The sequence below is a fragment of the Microcaecilia unicolor genome, chromosome 1 (assembly GCF_901765095.1).
Source record: "Microcaecilia unicolor chromosome 1, aMicUni1.1, whole genome shotgun sequence".
Classification (NCBI taxonomy): domain Eukaryota; kingdom Metazoa; phylum Chordata; class Amphibia; order Gymnophiona; family Siphonopidae; genus Microcaecilia; species Microcaecilia unicolor.
This window is the reverse complement of record NC_044031.1, coordinates 430,193,186-430,208,496: the sequence shown is the minus strand read 5'-3', so window position 1 is coordinate 430,208,496 and position 15,311 is coordinate 430,193,186. Positions and strand designations below refer to the sequence as shown.

General features: G+C 46.6%; 1 protein-coding gene across 1 annotated transcript in view; it reads right to left on the bottom strand.

The window, feature by feature from the left end:
• Positions 1-15,311, bottom strand: part of TDP2 (tyrosyl-DNA phosphodiesterase 2) — an 87,495-nt gene that overhangs the window by 12,213 nt on the left and 59,971 nt on the right. Inside the window, exons 5-6 of the mRNA XM_030186419.1 lie at positions 12,113-12,204; positions 1,820-1,938 (exon numbers count right to left, since the gene is read on the bottom strand). Coding sequence (XP_030042279.1) covers positions 1,820-1,938; positions 12,113-12,204 — 211 coding nt within the window. The remainder of the gene's footprint in view (positions 1-1,819; positions 1,939-12,112; positions 12,205-15,311) is intronic.

Genomic DNA, 15,311 nt, shown 5'->3' with positions numbered 1-15,311 from the left:
AAAAACAACCAAATCCAACTCATTTGGTTGTGGGAGGAGCCAGCATTCGTAGTGCACTGGTCCCCCTGACATGCCAGGACACCAACCAGGCACCCTAAGAGGCACTGCAGTGGACTAACTGATGTACTAACTGAACGGAAAAAGCCCTTCCCTTACTGATCCCTTAGTGATTCAGAAAGGAACGGTCATGCATGAAGGAAATCACATGAAAATGAGCTGCTCACTGTTAGCTCATTTGCACACGATTTCCTTCCTAAGGAGTGGAAGCCAGTGCACAGCAGCCAAGCATTATGCGTGGTACCTCTGCGCATGCCAAAGACGGCTTTCCTGGAATGCCCTCCCGTGGAAGGTTATGAAGACAGAAACGGTGACAGATTTCAAGACTACATGAGATAAACACAGATGATCAATATATAGAAAAAAAGAATGGAATCCAATTAAAACAAAGCTTAAAATGACCTCATAACTGGAGTGAGCTTTGATGGCAACCCAAGAGGTTGAAAAGTAAGATCAATGTTGGGCAGACTTCTATGGTCTGGGTTCCATAAATGGCAAAGCGATCAGGACAGAGGCTGGAGTGGCCTTTCATAGCAACTCCAGTAATTGGGAAGTAGGACCAGTGCCGAGCAGACTCTACAGTAGGAACTGGTAGGAAGCAATACAGATTAAATGCTGGTATACTAATCATGAAGTGGAAACTGTGCAGAGTGCCAGATTTAACTCTGGCCACCTTGATAGGAAGACTGGATGGACCATGCTGGTCTTTATTTGCTGACATTTACTATGTTACTATGTCCCCTAGTGCTAGACCTCAAGACTATTGCTAGGGGACAGAGGCACCATTTATTATTTATTTATTTAAAACTTGCTAATCCATTTTGTCTAACAATATAGGTCTAGATGGCATACAGAGTAAGAAATTAAGTTAAAAGAAAACGGAAAGGAAAAGACACCATTACATCAATAGGAAATTTAATACAAGCATACAGACAAGGCCAGTGTATGTTTTACTTTTTAGTCCACTAACTTAGATTATGAGCCCACTAGGGACAGAGGCAGGTGTTGAGCCAGGCAGCAGCAGAAGGTGACTTGGGGGGGGGGGGGGGGGAGGGTGGAGCTTTGAGACACCAGGGTAGTACTATCAGTAGTAAGATTAGATTGGGAGGGGAGAATTTGAGGGGGATCCAACCTGCAAAGAAAATTGTTAAATCTTGTCTTCAGATAAACCTACAGTTGTTTATCTAAGATACCATTTTTAAACCTGTAATAATTGTAAGTAATTTTATTGGATTATGAGTCAGTTTTTGATAGGGTATGTCAACACTGATTTTATTTTTGATGTTATTAATTTGATTATTTTTATTCTGTTAATTTCTATAACGTTTTACATGTTTCTTCTGTACTAAGCTTAGAAATATTTATATTTAGGGTGTTACAAATAAATTAATTTAAAAAAACGTGTGTGGATGATAAACCCCCAGAGGGTCAGGTCATGGGCAGTATGGTGGACAGAAAGAGCTCATCTGATCCAAAGTTCTTTTTTTCTTGTCAGGGCAAACCAACAAAGCTCTTTTCTAACAACTTATTTGGCAAAATCCTACATATCTGATGTTTTTTGCCATGAGAAGGCCCAAAACATTGTGAACCAAGCTCTTAATCACTGCTCCATCAGTGCATAAAGATTAAATCATAGCAAGATGATGTCCCTATTAAGAGGGTTCTACTATAATTCCAAGAAAGTCAAGCAGTGGACAATAGTATAGATAACAGAAAAAAAATTCAACCTGGAGCTACTCGGTGAGGAAACTGCCATACCCACCTGCACAATAAGGAGGTTTCTCATCATGGATGTTGTTTTGAAGGGAATAATTTCTTGACTTAACAACTTCACCCTTGATGTTTTCAACATTATCCCAGTGAAATAGCCATCTTCACCACCTAACAAGAAAGGAAAAAAAATGTCTCAAACAAGCTCCTTCTCAAACAAGCCCCAGTCAGTTGTAACACCACTTCCACTTTAATCCAGGCCCAACATGAACAGCTGCATGTGTATTTATTTTCTGACTGTACAATTGTGAGGGTAGTTACAACTGTCCACAATGGTACAAACACTGTGGGTATTCCTACCTGTGAGGTTTGCATCAGTAATCAAAACAAAAAAGTCTGTACAAGTTTTTGCTTCCATTGTTTCTAGAAAATGTGTGCAACAAGTACACTTGCCTCTTAGTGCACATCTTTTTTCATTGGAAAATACTTACTTCCCAAAAACACAAATATTTCTGATCTCTGTCCCCAGTACCACCTCTGCCTTCAGTGGGTACAATGGGTAGAAGTGAATAGTTAATGCACTTTTTTTTTTTTTTTTCAACCACGCACAGGTTATGCATTTATCAAGGCCCCAACATCAGTTGGGGGGGGGGGGGGGGGGGATTACATTTTGCATGTAGAAAGTGCTTTGATTAAAGCCCTCTAACATTTTGGTCAAGATGTCGATAAGCTACTGCTGAGAAATATGGGAAAGAACATAAAGAATGGCATGTCAAATGCAAGACACTAATAAGGAAGACAAAGACAAACTTTGAAAAGAAGATTGCGATGGAGGCAAAACACACAAATTTTTTTTTTTTAGGTATATTACAAGCAAGTAGCCAGTAAAAGAATCAGTTGGACCACTAGATAAACGAGGGGTAAAAAGGGCACTAAGGGAAGACAAGGCCATAGTGGACAGAATAAATTAATTCTTGCTTTAGTTTTCAATGAGGAAGATGTGGGAGAGATACCAGTGCCAGAAATGGTATTCAATACTGATGAGCTGGAGAAACAAACAAATCTCTGTAAATCTGGAAGGTGTAATGGGGCAATTGGACAAATTGAAGAGTAGCAAATTGTCTGGACCAGATGGTATACCTCCCAGAGTACTGATAGAATTGAAAAATGAACTTGAAGAGCTATTGTTAGTAATATGTAATTTATCTTTAAAATCAGGCATGGTACCAGAAGACTGGAGGGTGGCCAAAGGAATGCCAGTTTTTAAAAAGGGTTCCAGAGGTGATCCAAGAAAAGAACAAAATTACAGAGCATATATATAAGCGTGGATTAATGAGACAAAGCCAACAAGGATTTAGTGAAGGGATATCGCCTCACCAATCTACTACATTTCTTTAAAGGGGTGAAAAAAACATGTGGATAAAGGTGAGTCGGTTGATGCTGTATATCTGGATACTCAAAAGGCATTTGACAAAGTACCTCATGAAAGACTCCTGAGGAAATCAGAAAGTCATGGGATAGGAGGTAATGTCCTCTTGTGGATTAAAAACTGGTTAAAAGATAGAAAACAGAGAGTAGGGTTAAATGGTCAGTATTCTCAAAAAAGAGAGTAGATAGTGGGGTTCCCCAGGGTCTGTGCTGGGAACGCTGCTTTTTAACATATTTATAAAAGATGTAGAGATGGGAATAACTAGTGAGGTAATTAAAACTGTTGATGACCCAAAATTATTCAAAGCAGTTAAAAATCACAAGAGGATTGTGAAAAACTGCAAGAGGACCTGGGCATCCAAATGGCAAGATGACTTTTAATGTGAGCAAGTGCAAAGTGATGCATGTGGGAAAGAGGAGCCCAAACCATAGATACGTGATGCAAGGTTCCACATTAGGAATCTTCGCCCAAGAAAAGGATCTAGGTGTCATTGATGATATGTTGAAACCCTCTGTAATATTGTAAAGAGGAAAAAAAAATAGAACCACATTCACAAATTAGAATGAAAAGATGAAAGAAACAAATTATACAAAACTTTATTACTATAAAAAAATGTCTACTTAGAATTAGGCATCAGATATTTCATAAATAAGGTGGTTTTAAGCAACTTCCTAAAGATTTGGTAATCTCCCATTAATCTTATATCAGCTGGCAAAGTGTTCCACAGCTCCGGAATTAGATAAAGTGAAGCAGTTAAAAATTTGGTAGATTTAATATTCCGTATCAAGGGGTAACTTAGAAGAAATTTTTCACACAGCTGACAAGTTCTGATACAGTTTTGGGCTGACTGCAGTTCCATGTAAACTTTGATAGCCATACCGCCCAATTTGAAAATAACCCAGGCTTCAACAGGAAGCCAGCGTAAACTTACCATATAGGGAGATATGGTAAATTTACACTGGTTTCCTGTTGAAGCCCAGGATCCCAATGGAATTACTATAAACGTAGTTAAAAAATAGACAAGAATACCTTAAGTTAAATCTGTCAAACTATGAACTTAAAACACAAAAAGATATATGAAAGAGTTAGGGGCTAATTTTCAAAGCACTCAGGGTGTCTTTTACTAAAAATTAACTCGCGTTATCTACAGCAGGGACCATTTTATTTCTATGGGCCCTGCTGCAGATAACTCAAGCTAACCTTTAGTAAAAGACCCCCTTAGACTTACAAAATTCCACAGGTTACTATCAGGGGCATTTTCAAAAGAGAAGGGCGCCCATCTTCTGACACAAATCGAGAGATGGGCATCCTTCTCTCAGGATCACCCAAATCGGCATAATTGAAAGCCGATTTTGGGCGCCCTCAACTGCAGTCCGTTGCGGGGATGACCAAAGTTCACGGGGGCGTGTTGGAGGAATAGCAAAGGCGGGACTGGGGTGTGCTTAAGAGATGGGCATTCTCGGCCCATAATGGAAAAAAGAAGGGCATACCTCACGAGCATTTGGTGGACTTTACTTGGACCATTTTTTTTTCACAACCAAGTCTCAAAAAGGTGCCCTAATTAACCAGATGACCACCGGAGGGAATCGGGGATGACCTCCCCTTACTACCCCAGTGGTCACCAACCCCCTCACCCCCCCCCCCCAAAAAAAAAAAAATAAACTAAAAATATTATTTGCCAGCCTCTATGCCAGCCTCAAATGTCATACCCAGCTCTATGACAGCAGTATGCAGATCCCTGGAGCAGTTTTAGTGGGTGCAGTGCACTTCAGGCAGGCAGACCCAGGCCCATCCCCCCTACCTGTTACACTTGTGGTAGTAAATGTGAGCCCTTCAAAACCCACCCGAAACCCACTGTACCCACATCTAGGTGCTCCCCATCACCCCTTAGAGCTATGGTAGTGGTGTACAGTTGTGGGGAGTGGGTTTTGGGGGGGGGGGGTTGGGGGGCTCAGCACCCAAGGTAAGGGAGCTATGCACCAGGGAGCAATTTGTGAAGTCCACTGCAGTGCCCCCCTAGGGTGCCTGGCATGTGAGGGGGACCAGTGAACTACGAATGCTGGCTCCTCCCATGACCAAATGGCTTGGATTTGGTCGTTTTTGAGATGGGCGTCCTTGGTTTCCATTATCGCCGAAAACCGGGGACGACCATCTCTAAGGTCGACCTAAATGTTGACATTTGGGCGTCCCCGACCGTATTATCGAAACGAAAGATGGACGCCCATCTTGTTTCGATAATAGCGGTTTCCCCGCCCCTTCACGGGGCTGTCCTGCGGGGACACCCTCAGGAAAACGTGGGTGCCACGTTCGATTATGCCCCTCCAAGTAATTTTATAAGTCTTAAGTGCTTTGAAAATATGCCTCTTATAAACAAAAAGCTCCACTAAAAAATGTCAACACAAAAATAGCAGAACTAAAATAAGGTAAAATTATGTATAATCATACCTGATAATTTTCTTTCCATTAATCATAGCTGATCAATCCATAGACTGGTGGGTTGTGTCCATCTACCAGCAGGTGGAGATAGAGAGCAAACTTTTGCCTCCCTATATGTGGTCATGTGCTGCCGGAAACTCCTCAGTATGTCGATATCAAAGCTCCATCCGCAGGACTCAGCACTTAGAGAATTACACCCACGAAGGGACACTCTGCCCAGCTCACCACCGCCGAAACGGGGGAGGGGAATTAACCCAGCTCATCCCCACACAAGTGGGGGAGGGGAATCCGTCCAGCTCATCCCCGCGGAGCGGGGGAGGGACACCACCCCGCCGATGCGGGGGGATCTGGCTTATCCTGCAACCGCAACCGCGGGAGGAGCTGACTGACCCGAACACCGCCGAAGCGGGAGGGGTACAAAACTGCCCTACAGCCGCACGAAGCGGGAGGGAGTGCCGGCAGAATTATAAGTCTCAATCCAGCCCCGTAAAACGGAGGGGAGAGGAATGCAGCAGCTCACTGTAACACAAACTCGTCTTAACTCTTGAAGAATCCAAGTGAAAAAACTTGAACACGAAGTCTTTCTGAAGTAACTGAAGAGTAAACTTGAACCTGAAATGCAACCAGAATAAAACAATACAGATATCTGGGAGGGGCTATGGATTGATCAGCTATGATTAATGGAAAGAAAATTATCAGGTATGATTATACATAATTTTACCTTCCATATCATCAAGCTGATCAATCCATAGACTGGTGGGATGTACCGAAGCAGTACTCACCCAGGGCGGGACATAGAAATCCCTGACCGCAACACTGAAGCTCCAAACCGGGCCTCCGCCCGAGCAGCCACAGTCAAGCGGTAATGCTTGGAGAATGTATGGGCCGAAGCCCAAGTTGCCGCCTTGCATATCTCTTCCAAGGAGACGGAACCGGCCTCTGCCATCGAGGCCGCCTGAGCTCTTGTGGAGTGAGCCTTCAGCTGGATAGGCGGCACCTTCCCTGCGGCCACATAAGCCGCTGCAATGGCTTCCTTGACCCATCTTGCCACTGTAGGCTTAGCAGCCTGCAGACCCCTACGAGGACCTGCAAACAGGACAAACAGATGATCCGATTTCCGGAAATCATTGGTCACTTCCAAGTATCTGATGATGACTCGTCTCACATCCAGATATTTAAGAGCAGAGTACTCCTCTGGGTAGTCCTCCCTACGAAAGGAAGGGAGACAGAGCTGCTGATTCACATGGAAGCGAGAAACAATCTTGGGCAGAAAGGAAGGCACTGTGCGAATAGTCACTCCTGCCTCAGTGAACTGCAGAAAAGGCTCTCGACATGAGAGCGCCTGGAGCTCGGAAACTCTTCTGGCTGAAGTGATAGCCACCAAAAAGACTGCTTTCAACGTCAGGTCTTTCAGAGATGCCCTCGACAAGGGTTCAAACGGCGGCTTCTGCAATGCTCTTAGCACCAGGTTGAGATTCCACGCAGGCACCACTGAGTGCAGAGGAGGGCGCAGGTGATTAACTCCCTTGAGAAAGCGCACCACATCTGGCTGGGAAGCCAGGGAAGCACCCTTCAGGCGGCCCCTGAAGCAAGCCAGAGCCGCTACCTGGACCTTAAGGGAACTGAGCGACAGGCCTTTGTCCAGACCTTCTTGCAGGAACGCCAACACTGAAGAAATTGGAGCAGTGAAGGGAGAAAGTGAGCCTGCTTCACACCACGCTGCAAAGATACGCCAAACCCTGGCGTAAGCAGTAGAAGTAGAGCGTTTCCTCGCTCTCAGCATAGTGGCGATGACCTTGTCTGAGAAGCCCTTCTTCCTCAGACGCTGCCGCTCAATAGCCAGGCCGTAAGACCAAAGGGGGAGGGATCCTCCATCACCACGGGACCCTGATGTAACAGGCCCTGCTCCACTGGCAGCCGCAGAGGATCGTCGATTGAGAGCCTGATCAAGTCCGCATACCAGGGACGTCTGGGCCAATCCGGACCCACCAGGATTATCCTGCCGGGATGTCTTGCCACCCGGTCTAGGACCCTGCCCAACATGGGCCAGGGTGGGAACACATAGAGAAGCTCTTGTGTCGGCCATTGTTGGAGAAGAGCATCTACTCCCAGGGATCGAGGGTCCCGTCCTCTGCTGAAGAAGCGCGGCACTTGGCAATTGGCCGATGACGCCATCAGATCTAGGCTCGGCTGGCCCCAGCGCTTCGTGATGTCCAAGAACGCCTGAGCAGATAGCTGCCACTCTCCGGGCTCCAAGGTATGGCGACTGAGAAAGTCCGCCTTGACATTCATGACTCCGGCAATGTGGGCCGCTGACAGCTGTTCCAGGTTCGCTTCCGCCCACTGGCATAGACTCATAGCCTCCTTGGCTAGAGGGGCGCTCTTGGTACCTCCCTGGCGGTTGACATAGGCCACAGCCGTGGCATTGTCCGACAGTACCCGTACAGGCTTCAGCACCAGTACCGGGATGAACTCCAAAAGCGCCAACCGAATGGCTCTGAGTTCCAGGAGGTTGATAGACCACTTCGCCTCTGCAGGAGACCAGAGCCCCTGCGCTGTCCTTCCCAAGCAGTGGGCTCCCCAGCCCGACAATGAGGCGTCCGTCGTGACGACAATCCACTCTGGGGTCACCAGAGGCATTCCTGCAGACAACTTGTCTGCCTGCATCCACCAGCTCAGCGCCTTGCGCACTGCTGGATCCAAGGGAAGACGCACCGCATAATCCTCCGACATCGGAGTCCAGCGCTGCAGCAGAGAGTGTTGTAGTGGTCTCATATGAGCCCTGGCCCAGGGCACTACTTCCATCGTGGCCGTCATAGAGCCCAACAGCTGCACATAGTCCCAAGCCCGAAGAGGAGAGGCTACCAGGAACTGGTCCACCTGAGCCTGAAGTTTGACAATCCGATTGTCTGGCAGGAACACTCTGCCCACTTGGGTGTCGAATCGAACTCCCAGATACTCCAGGGACTGAGTCGGGCGCAGCTGGCTCTTCTCCCAGTTGATGATCCATCCCAGGGAGCTCAAAAGAGCAACTACCCGGTCCACAGCTTTGCCGCACTCTGCATAAGAGGGGGCTCGGATCAACCAGTCGTCCAGATAAGGATGGACTTGTACTCCTTCCTTTCGCAGGAAGGCCGCTATGACCACCATTACTTTGGAAAAGGTCCGCGGAGCAGTAGCCAACCCGAACGGGAGGGCTCTGAACTGGAAGTGTCGGCCCAGGACTGCAAAACGCAGAAAGCGTTGATGAGGAGGCCAGATGGGAATATGCAGGTACGCTTCCTTGATGTCCAAGGAAGCCAGGTACTCCCCTGCCTTCACTGCCGCTATAACAGAGCGGAGAGTCTCCATGCGAAAGTGCCGCACTTTCAAGGCCCGATTGACCCCTTTGAGGTCGAGGATAGGCCGGACAGAACCTCCTTTCTTTGGTACCACAAAGTAAATGGAGTAACGCCCCTTGCCAAGCTGACTTTCTGGCACCGGAACGACCGCACCCAGGCGGATCAGATTGTCCAAAGTCTGCTGCACTGCCACAGCTTTGACCGGAGACTTGCAGGGAGAGAGTACAAACCCGTCTCTTAAGGGTCGGCAGAACTCTAGCTTGTAGCCGTCTCTGATGACTTCCAGCACCCAAGCGTCTGAAGTTATTGTGGTCCACTCGCCCAGAAACGAGGACAGCCGTCCTCCAATCTGCACTGGGGCGTGGACCAAGACCCCCGTCATTGGGTACGAGACCCTGGGGGAGGACCGGAGGGAGCACCTCCGGGACGGCGGTCTCTGCGAAAGGAACGCTGCTTGGGGGAGAAATGCCTCTTAAAGGAAGAGGGGGCAGAAGAACCCGACCTGCCCGGGCGGTACCGACGGGCTTCCTGAAACCGTCCTCTGGAGGTACCGGGACGAGCACTAGCCCGAGCCCTGACCTCTGGTAACTTCTTGCCCTTAGATGTGCCGAGATCGGTCACGATTTTGTCCAGCTCGACCCCAAAGAGCAGCTTGCCTTTAAAAGGCAACCTAGCCAGGCGGGATTTAGAGGCGTGGTCAGCAGACCAATGTTTCAGCCAAAGCCACCGCCGCGCAGAGACTGTCTGAGCCATGCCTTTAGCTGAGGCTCTCAAGACATCATACAGCAAGTCTGCCACATAGGCTAAGCCCGATTCCAGGGCTGGCCAATCATCCCTCAAGGAATGATCCGAGGGGGAAGCCCGCTGCACCATAGTCAGGCACGCCCTGGCCACATAGGAGCCGCAAACTGAGGCCTGCAAACTTAAAGCAGCCGCCTCAAAGGACGACCTTAAGGCCGCCTCCAATCTCCTGTCTTGGGCGTCCTTTAGGGCCGTGCCACCTTCCACCGGCAATGCCGTTTTCTTAGTCACCGCAGTGATTAAAGAATCCACGGTAGGCCACAGATAGGCCTCACGTTCACTCACAGCCAAAGGATAGAGGCGGGACATAGCCCTAGCCACTTTAAGGCTCGCTTCTGGGACATCCCATTGAGCCGAAATTAAGGTGTGCATGGCATCATGCACGTGGAAGGTTCTAGGCGGGCGCTTCGTCCCCAGCATAATGGCAGAGCCAACAGGGGCTGAGGGAGAGACGTCCTCCGGAGAGGAAATCTTCAAAGTGTCCATGGCCTGTAACAACAGGTTGGGCAAATCCTCTGGGCGAAAAAGCCGCGCTGCAGAGGGGTCATCCGCTCCATCCGAGCGGGGATCCGTCTCCTCCAAGGAATCCGCAAAGGACCGTTGGGAGACCTCAGACACGCTGCCCTCATCTACATCGGAGGAGACAAATTCCTCCAAGGCCTGGGAATCAACCCGAGGGCGTTTACCTCTGGGAACCTCAACCTCTTTACCAGACGAGGGAGCGGGGGCAGCGTTGTGCATGAGGAAGGCCTGATGCAGCAGCAAAACAAACTCGGGGGAGAAGCCCCCCAGACTGTGCACTTCCGCAGCCTGGGCAACAGCCCTAGGCGCACTCTCAACCGGCGCTCGCAACAGCGGGGGAGAGGCCTGCTGCGCATCCAAAATGGCGTCCGGCGCGAAACTCCGCGAAGGAGCCGCGCGGGAAGAACGGCTCTTAACTTTAGCCGCTTCTGTGCCGTCGCCCCAATTAAGGGCGTTCATGGCATTAATGTCTCCAACCTCAAGGGCGGCCCAAGAAGAAGCCGTCCGAGCCGCGTGGCCGGCCAAAATGGCGGAGGCGAGGAGCGGGGGATGGGCGTTTATGGCGGGAAAAACCGCCACGCCGGAGGAAGGACCGGGACATTCATCGGTCACGAAACTGCCACCCAACAAGGGCGAATCAGGCTTTAAGACCCCCGCATCCCCTCTAGAAGCGCTCAAGCGACCCGGGGAGCGACCCTTTGCGCCCTCGCCCTCCGACGCCATGTGCCACGAGGAGAAGAATCGGGGAACCCCCGCCCGCTATAAAAAGGTAAAATTACCTGCTGTCCGCTCCGAGTTGTAACGACCTGGTGTCCCAGTGAGTAGCTGCAATAGACGCTTAAATAAACGTCGAAATAAACGCCTTTAAAGACGTTTAAAATTTTTTTTTTTTTTTTTTTTTTTTTAACGGAGCCAGCGGGAGGGGGGAGAAAAGGAGGGACCTGGCACCACCAGGTTTGCACTTGCTCAAAGGAGCCCTCAACCCCAGGCACTCAACAAAACCTAAAAATTAGGCTTGGAGGCCTAGCCAGAGCTGCTGCTGCTGTGTGTGACCACCACCTGCTGAGATAGAGAACATACTGAGGAGTTTCCGGCAGCACATGACCACATATAGGGAGGCAAAAGTTTGCTCTCTATCTCCACCTGCTGGTAGATGGACACAACCCACCAGTCTATGGATTGATCAGCTTGATGATATGGAATATAAATTTTTTAATCTATTTCCTAATGAATCTTATTCAAACAATTTTTTCACTTAAATTTTCAAAAACTTTTTTGAATAAAGATTAATTTAGAAATAGAAAAAAATGTATATTTTGTTCTCTGTTTCAATGAAACTATCAACTTAGCCATACTCCAACTGGACAACATTACTAGCACTGGTCCTCTGTTCTGTAAAACTCTGCAGTGGATTTGTCTCATAGAACACATTTACAGGGAAACTTCAAAATAAAAGTGACACCCAGAGTGATCATATTCTGTTCTCTTTTTTTAATCAAGCCCCTCCAATGCCTCAACTGGGTAGTGCTAGAAAGAAAACCATACCATTCTGTCATACAAAAATGTATTTTTAGAGCCTAATTCCAATATGGCTCCATAATAAATGCTACAGAACCAACTGCCAATATTGCTCATGAATTCTGCAAAAAATAAACCCTATCTATAGATAGTCTTCTGTGAACTGGGTAGCCTGTGTGCTCTGCAGAATCACCAGGAAGAAGTAGGAGGAAGGGAATAATAGAAAACAGGACAAGTGTCTTTCAAGCTTCTCAAATACTTTGTTTTGAAGCATCTCACACAAAATTCTCATCTGTACCTGGAATAATAGTGTAGGTAACTGCTCTCTTCTTCAGGTAGTTGTAGTATGGTACAATAAGCTCCTGCAAGAATACCACATCGGGAGCGTATCTAGATGGGAAGAGAAAAGACTTTAACAAAACATTTGATAATTCCAATAGGTATTAAAGCTGTAATAGCAAAAAAACAGATGCAAACATGGGTCCAAATTTGACCCAGATAAACAAACTGTCTACTTTACTATGTGTTGCTGAAGCTTGGAATCTTCATTCAAGACCCCATTATCCCTATGTCAAGCAATTGCGAAGCCCTGCCTACAACAAAACCTTAACATTTGATAACCAGAAATAAAACCTCACAAATAAAAGTACTGGAGAAATAGTACAGAAACCAAGAAATGAAGATCTTATGGGATTAGACTGCACTTATGGGAAAAAGCCAAACCCCATGCAATGTTGAAATCCCAAAGACAGAACTGATCAGATAAACCAATGACAAGATGCTGGAATCAAACCACGACATCCTGTAAAGCAACAGCTGTAGTGAGGATGTCCACAGATTAGGCACAATGGCATGCAAGGGTCTTCAAACCACGTATATTTTTCACATTGTGCCGTCCACAAAATAAAATTCAAAGGTTCAGCAAAATTGGAGCTTGCTTCATTTACCTACACAATAGTCTACTTTTGCAAGTGTATGCCCTGGACAACTTTATACACACCTACTTGAACAGGTAACAGGCTTAATTTATTTATAAAAATTGCTCTCAAGAGCTTATTGCTAAGTTTTATTTAGCTGTTTTTTAACATGAGAATTACTGCAGGCTAACAGCTTGGGCCCATGTTAGTTTCCTATGCCAACATGGACCCATGATCACCCCAGGAACCCTTTTTAAAAATCAGCATTAACATTGCCCCCTCCCCCCTCCAGTCTTCCAGTACCATGGACAATTTTAATGACAGCTTACCTATCACTAGCAGCAGATCAGCAATTTAATGTCCGAGTTCTTTCAATACCCTAGGGTGTATATCATTAGAGCCTCTAGCAATAAACGTAGGGTGGACATGGTTATCCAGGGTTTACAGTAGGTTCTTCCGAATTTCGCATTAGCATGTTTACCAATGTGTTGCTTTATATGAACTATGCAGATCGTACTTTACCACGCATAAATGTCCATCATAGACTTACGGGTCATAAGATTAATTATGACAAAACAGAGGCACTTCCCCCTAACCCTCGAGTGTGAGACACATGGAATAAAACACTAGGTGTTGGTCTTGCCAATAGTAAATTGAAATGTCTAGGTATAATCCTCCATCTTTAGTACAGATCTAATACTATTGATGTGATTGGGAAGGTGGGAACGTGGGCCAGTTATGCCAAAAGTGGATGAGTTTGCCTTTATCCCTATCGGGATGGACAGCGTTAGTAAAAATGGTTTTGATACCTAAGCTTCTGTATCCCTTACAAACCCTTCCTTTGTGGGTCACCAAAAAAAAAAAGAGGAAAATCTTTTTTTGCTTCATCATATGTGGAGGAGTAGCCTAGTCGTTAGTGCAGTGGACTTTGATCCTGGGGAACTGAGTTTGATTCCCACTGCGGCTCCTTGTAACTCTGGGCAAGTCACTTAACCCTCCGTTGCCCCTGGTACAAAATTAGTACCTGAATATATGTAAACCGCTTTGAATGCAGTTGCAAAAAAACCTCAGAAAAACAGTATATCAAGTCCCACTTCCCTTTCCCTTTCTTTTATCTGGCGTAATTCCTCTGCTCTGATTAGTTATACAAAATTGATCTTGCCTAAAGAGAAGTGTGGTCTTGGGCTGCCCAATTTAGGATTTTATAAGGTAGTAGCTGTCTAGTGGATACATGAAGCTGTTACTTTCCACAGGAAATATTCCCCAGAGGGTCTACTGAATAGTTGTACTGCCCCAGTATTGTTTTTGGCATATATCCATGGTCTGGGCTCCCCTCCCCTTCCTCCCTCCAACCCTTTAGACAACTGTGGTGGCGCTTGAGAGAGGCCAAATCTGACAGGGTCTCCCCTTTCCTTACTATTCAGCATAACTACTACTACTATATAACCCAGCTTTTCCTCCAGGGTGGGTACATCGGTGTTTCAGCTATGGGAAACTGACCATATTACGTTTGCTGTTTTCGGGGTGGGAGGGACAGATCCCAACTTTTTCCCCAATTCCAACAGGCTTTTTCCTTATTGTCCTATCACTTCCCTTACCTACTACTACTACTTAACATTTCTAGAGCGCTACTAGGGTTACGCAGCGCTGTACAATTTAACAAAGAGAGACAACCAATGCATTATGTCCTGGTTGTGAAAGCCTCTTATGGGGAGGGACCTCTCAGTAAGTTATTCCTTATAACCCTGCCCATGCTTAATAGACTCTTATTGGTACAAAGCTCTTCAGGCACACCAGGCTGACTCCCTACTCCAACAACTGGCGCATTCTTGGGTTCAAGAGTTGCAGTTGCCTGTCACTGTGTTGGACTTGCATAAACTATTCCAGGGGCTATTTGAGAAGGTTAAAGATGCAGTCTAACAGGAAACCCAATTTAGAATACTAAATAGGTCTTATTTAACAAGAACCAGGGGCAGACGCCTGACCTTGTGGTCAGAGAATAGCTGCGCTGTGGCCAAGGACATCCTGCTACAAATGTTTTTTGGAATGAACAGTTTGACTATCTTGAATAAAGTGTTTGAGACATTGTGTAGAGTGCTACAACTGAACTTGGTATGGGATTATTAGGAGATGACCAGGGCCTCTCTGAGAGCCAACTTAAGTTTATCTTTCTTGCAGTATTGTTGGTCAAGTTATTCTCCAATTTTGGACCTCCTCTGATGATCCCCCTTATTATAACTGGGTTCTTAGGATGAATGAACTGGCATCTTATGAACTCCTTATCTGCCAAACGTCATTCCTTAGTCTGGTCTAAACATGTATCCCTACGGAAACATTTCTTAGCACTAGTGCCAAAAACCACAGGATTGATCTATTTTATCCTCTTGGTTTTCATTCTCTTTCCACACCTTGTCACGTTCCTTATACTCTTGCACAATTTTAGTTGGGGGGTGGGAACAGAGGATGGATAGGTAGTGGGGGGGGGGGGGGGGGCAAGTTAGGGATGTAATGGGATCTAAGTTTAAATTTTTGTATCTTGCCTGACAGTGTACAATGCTTTGTACTTGATATGATCCTGTC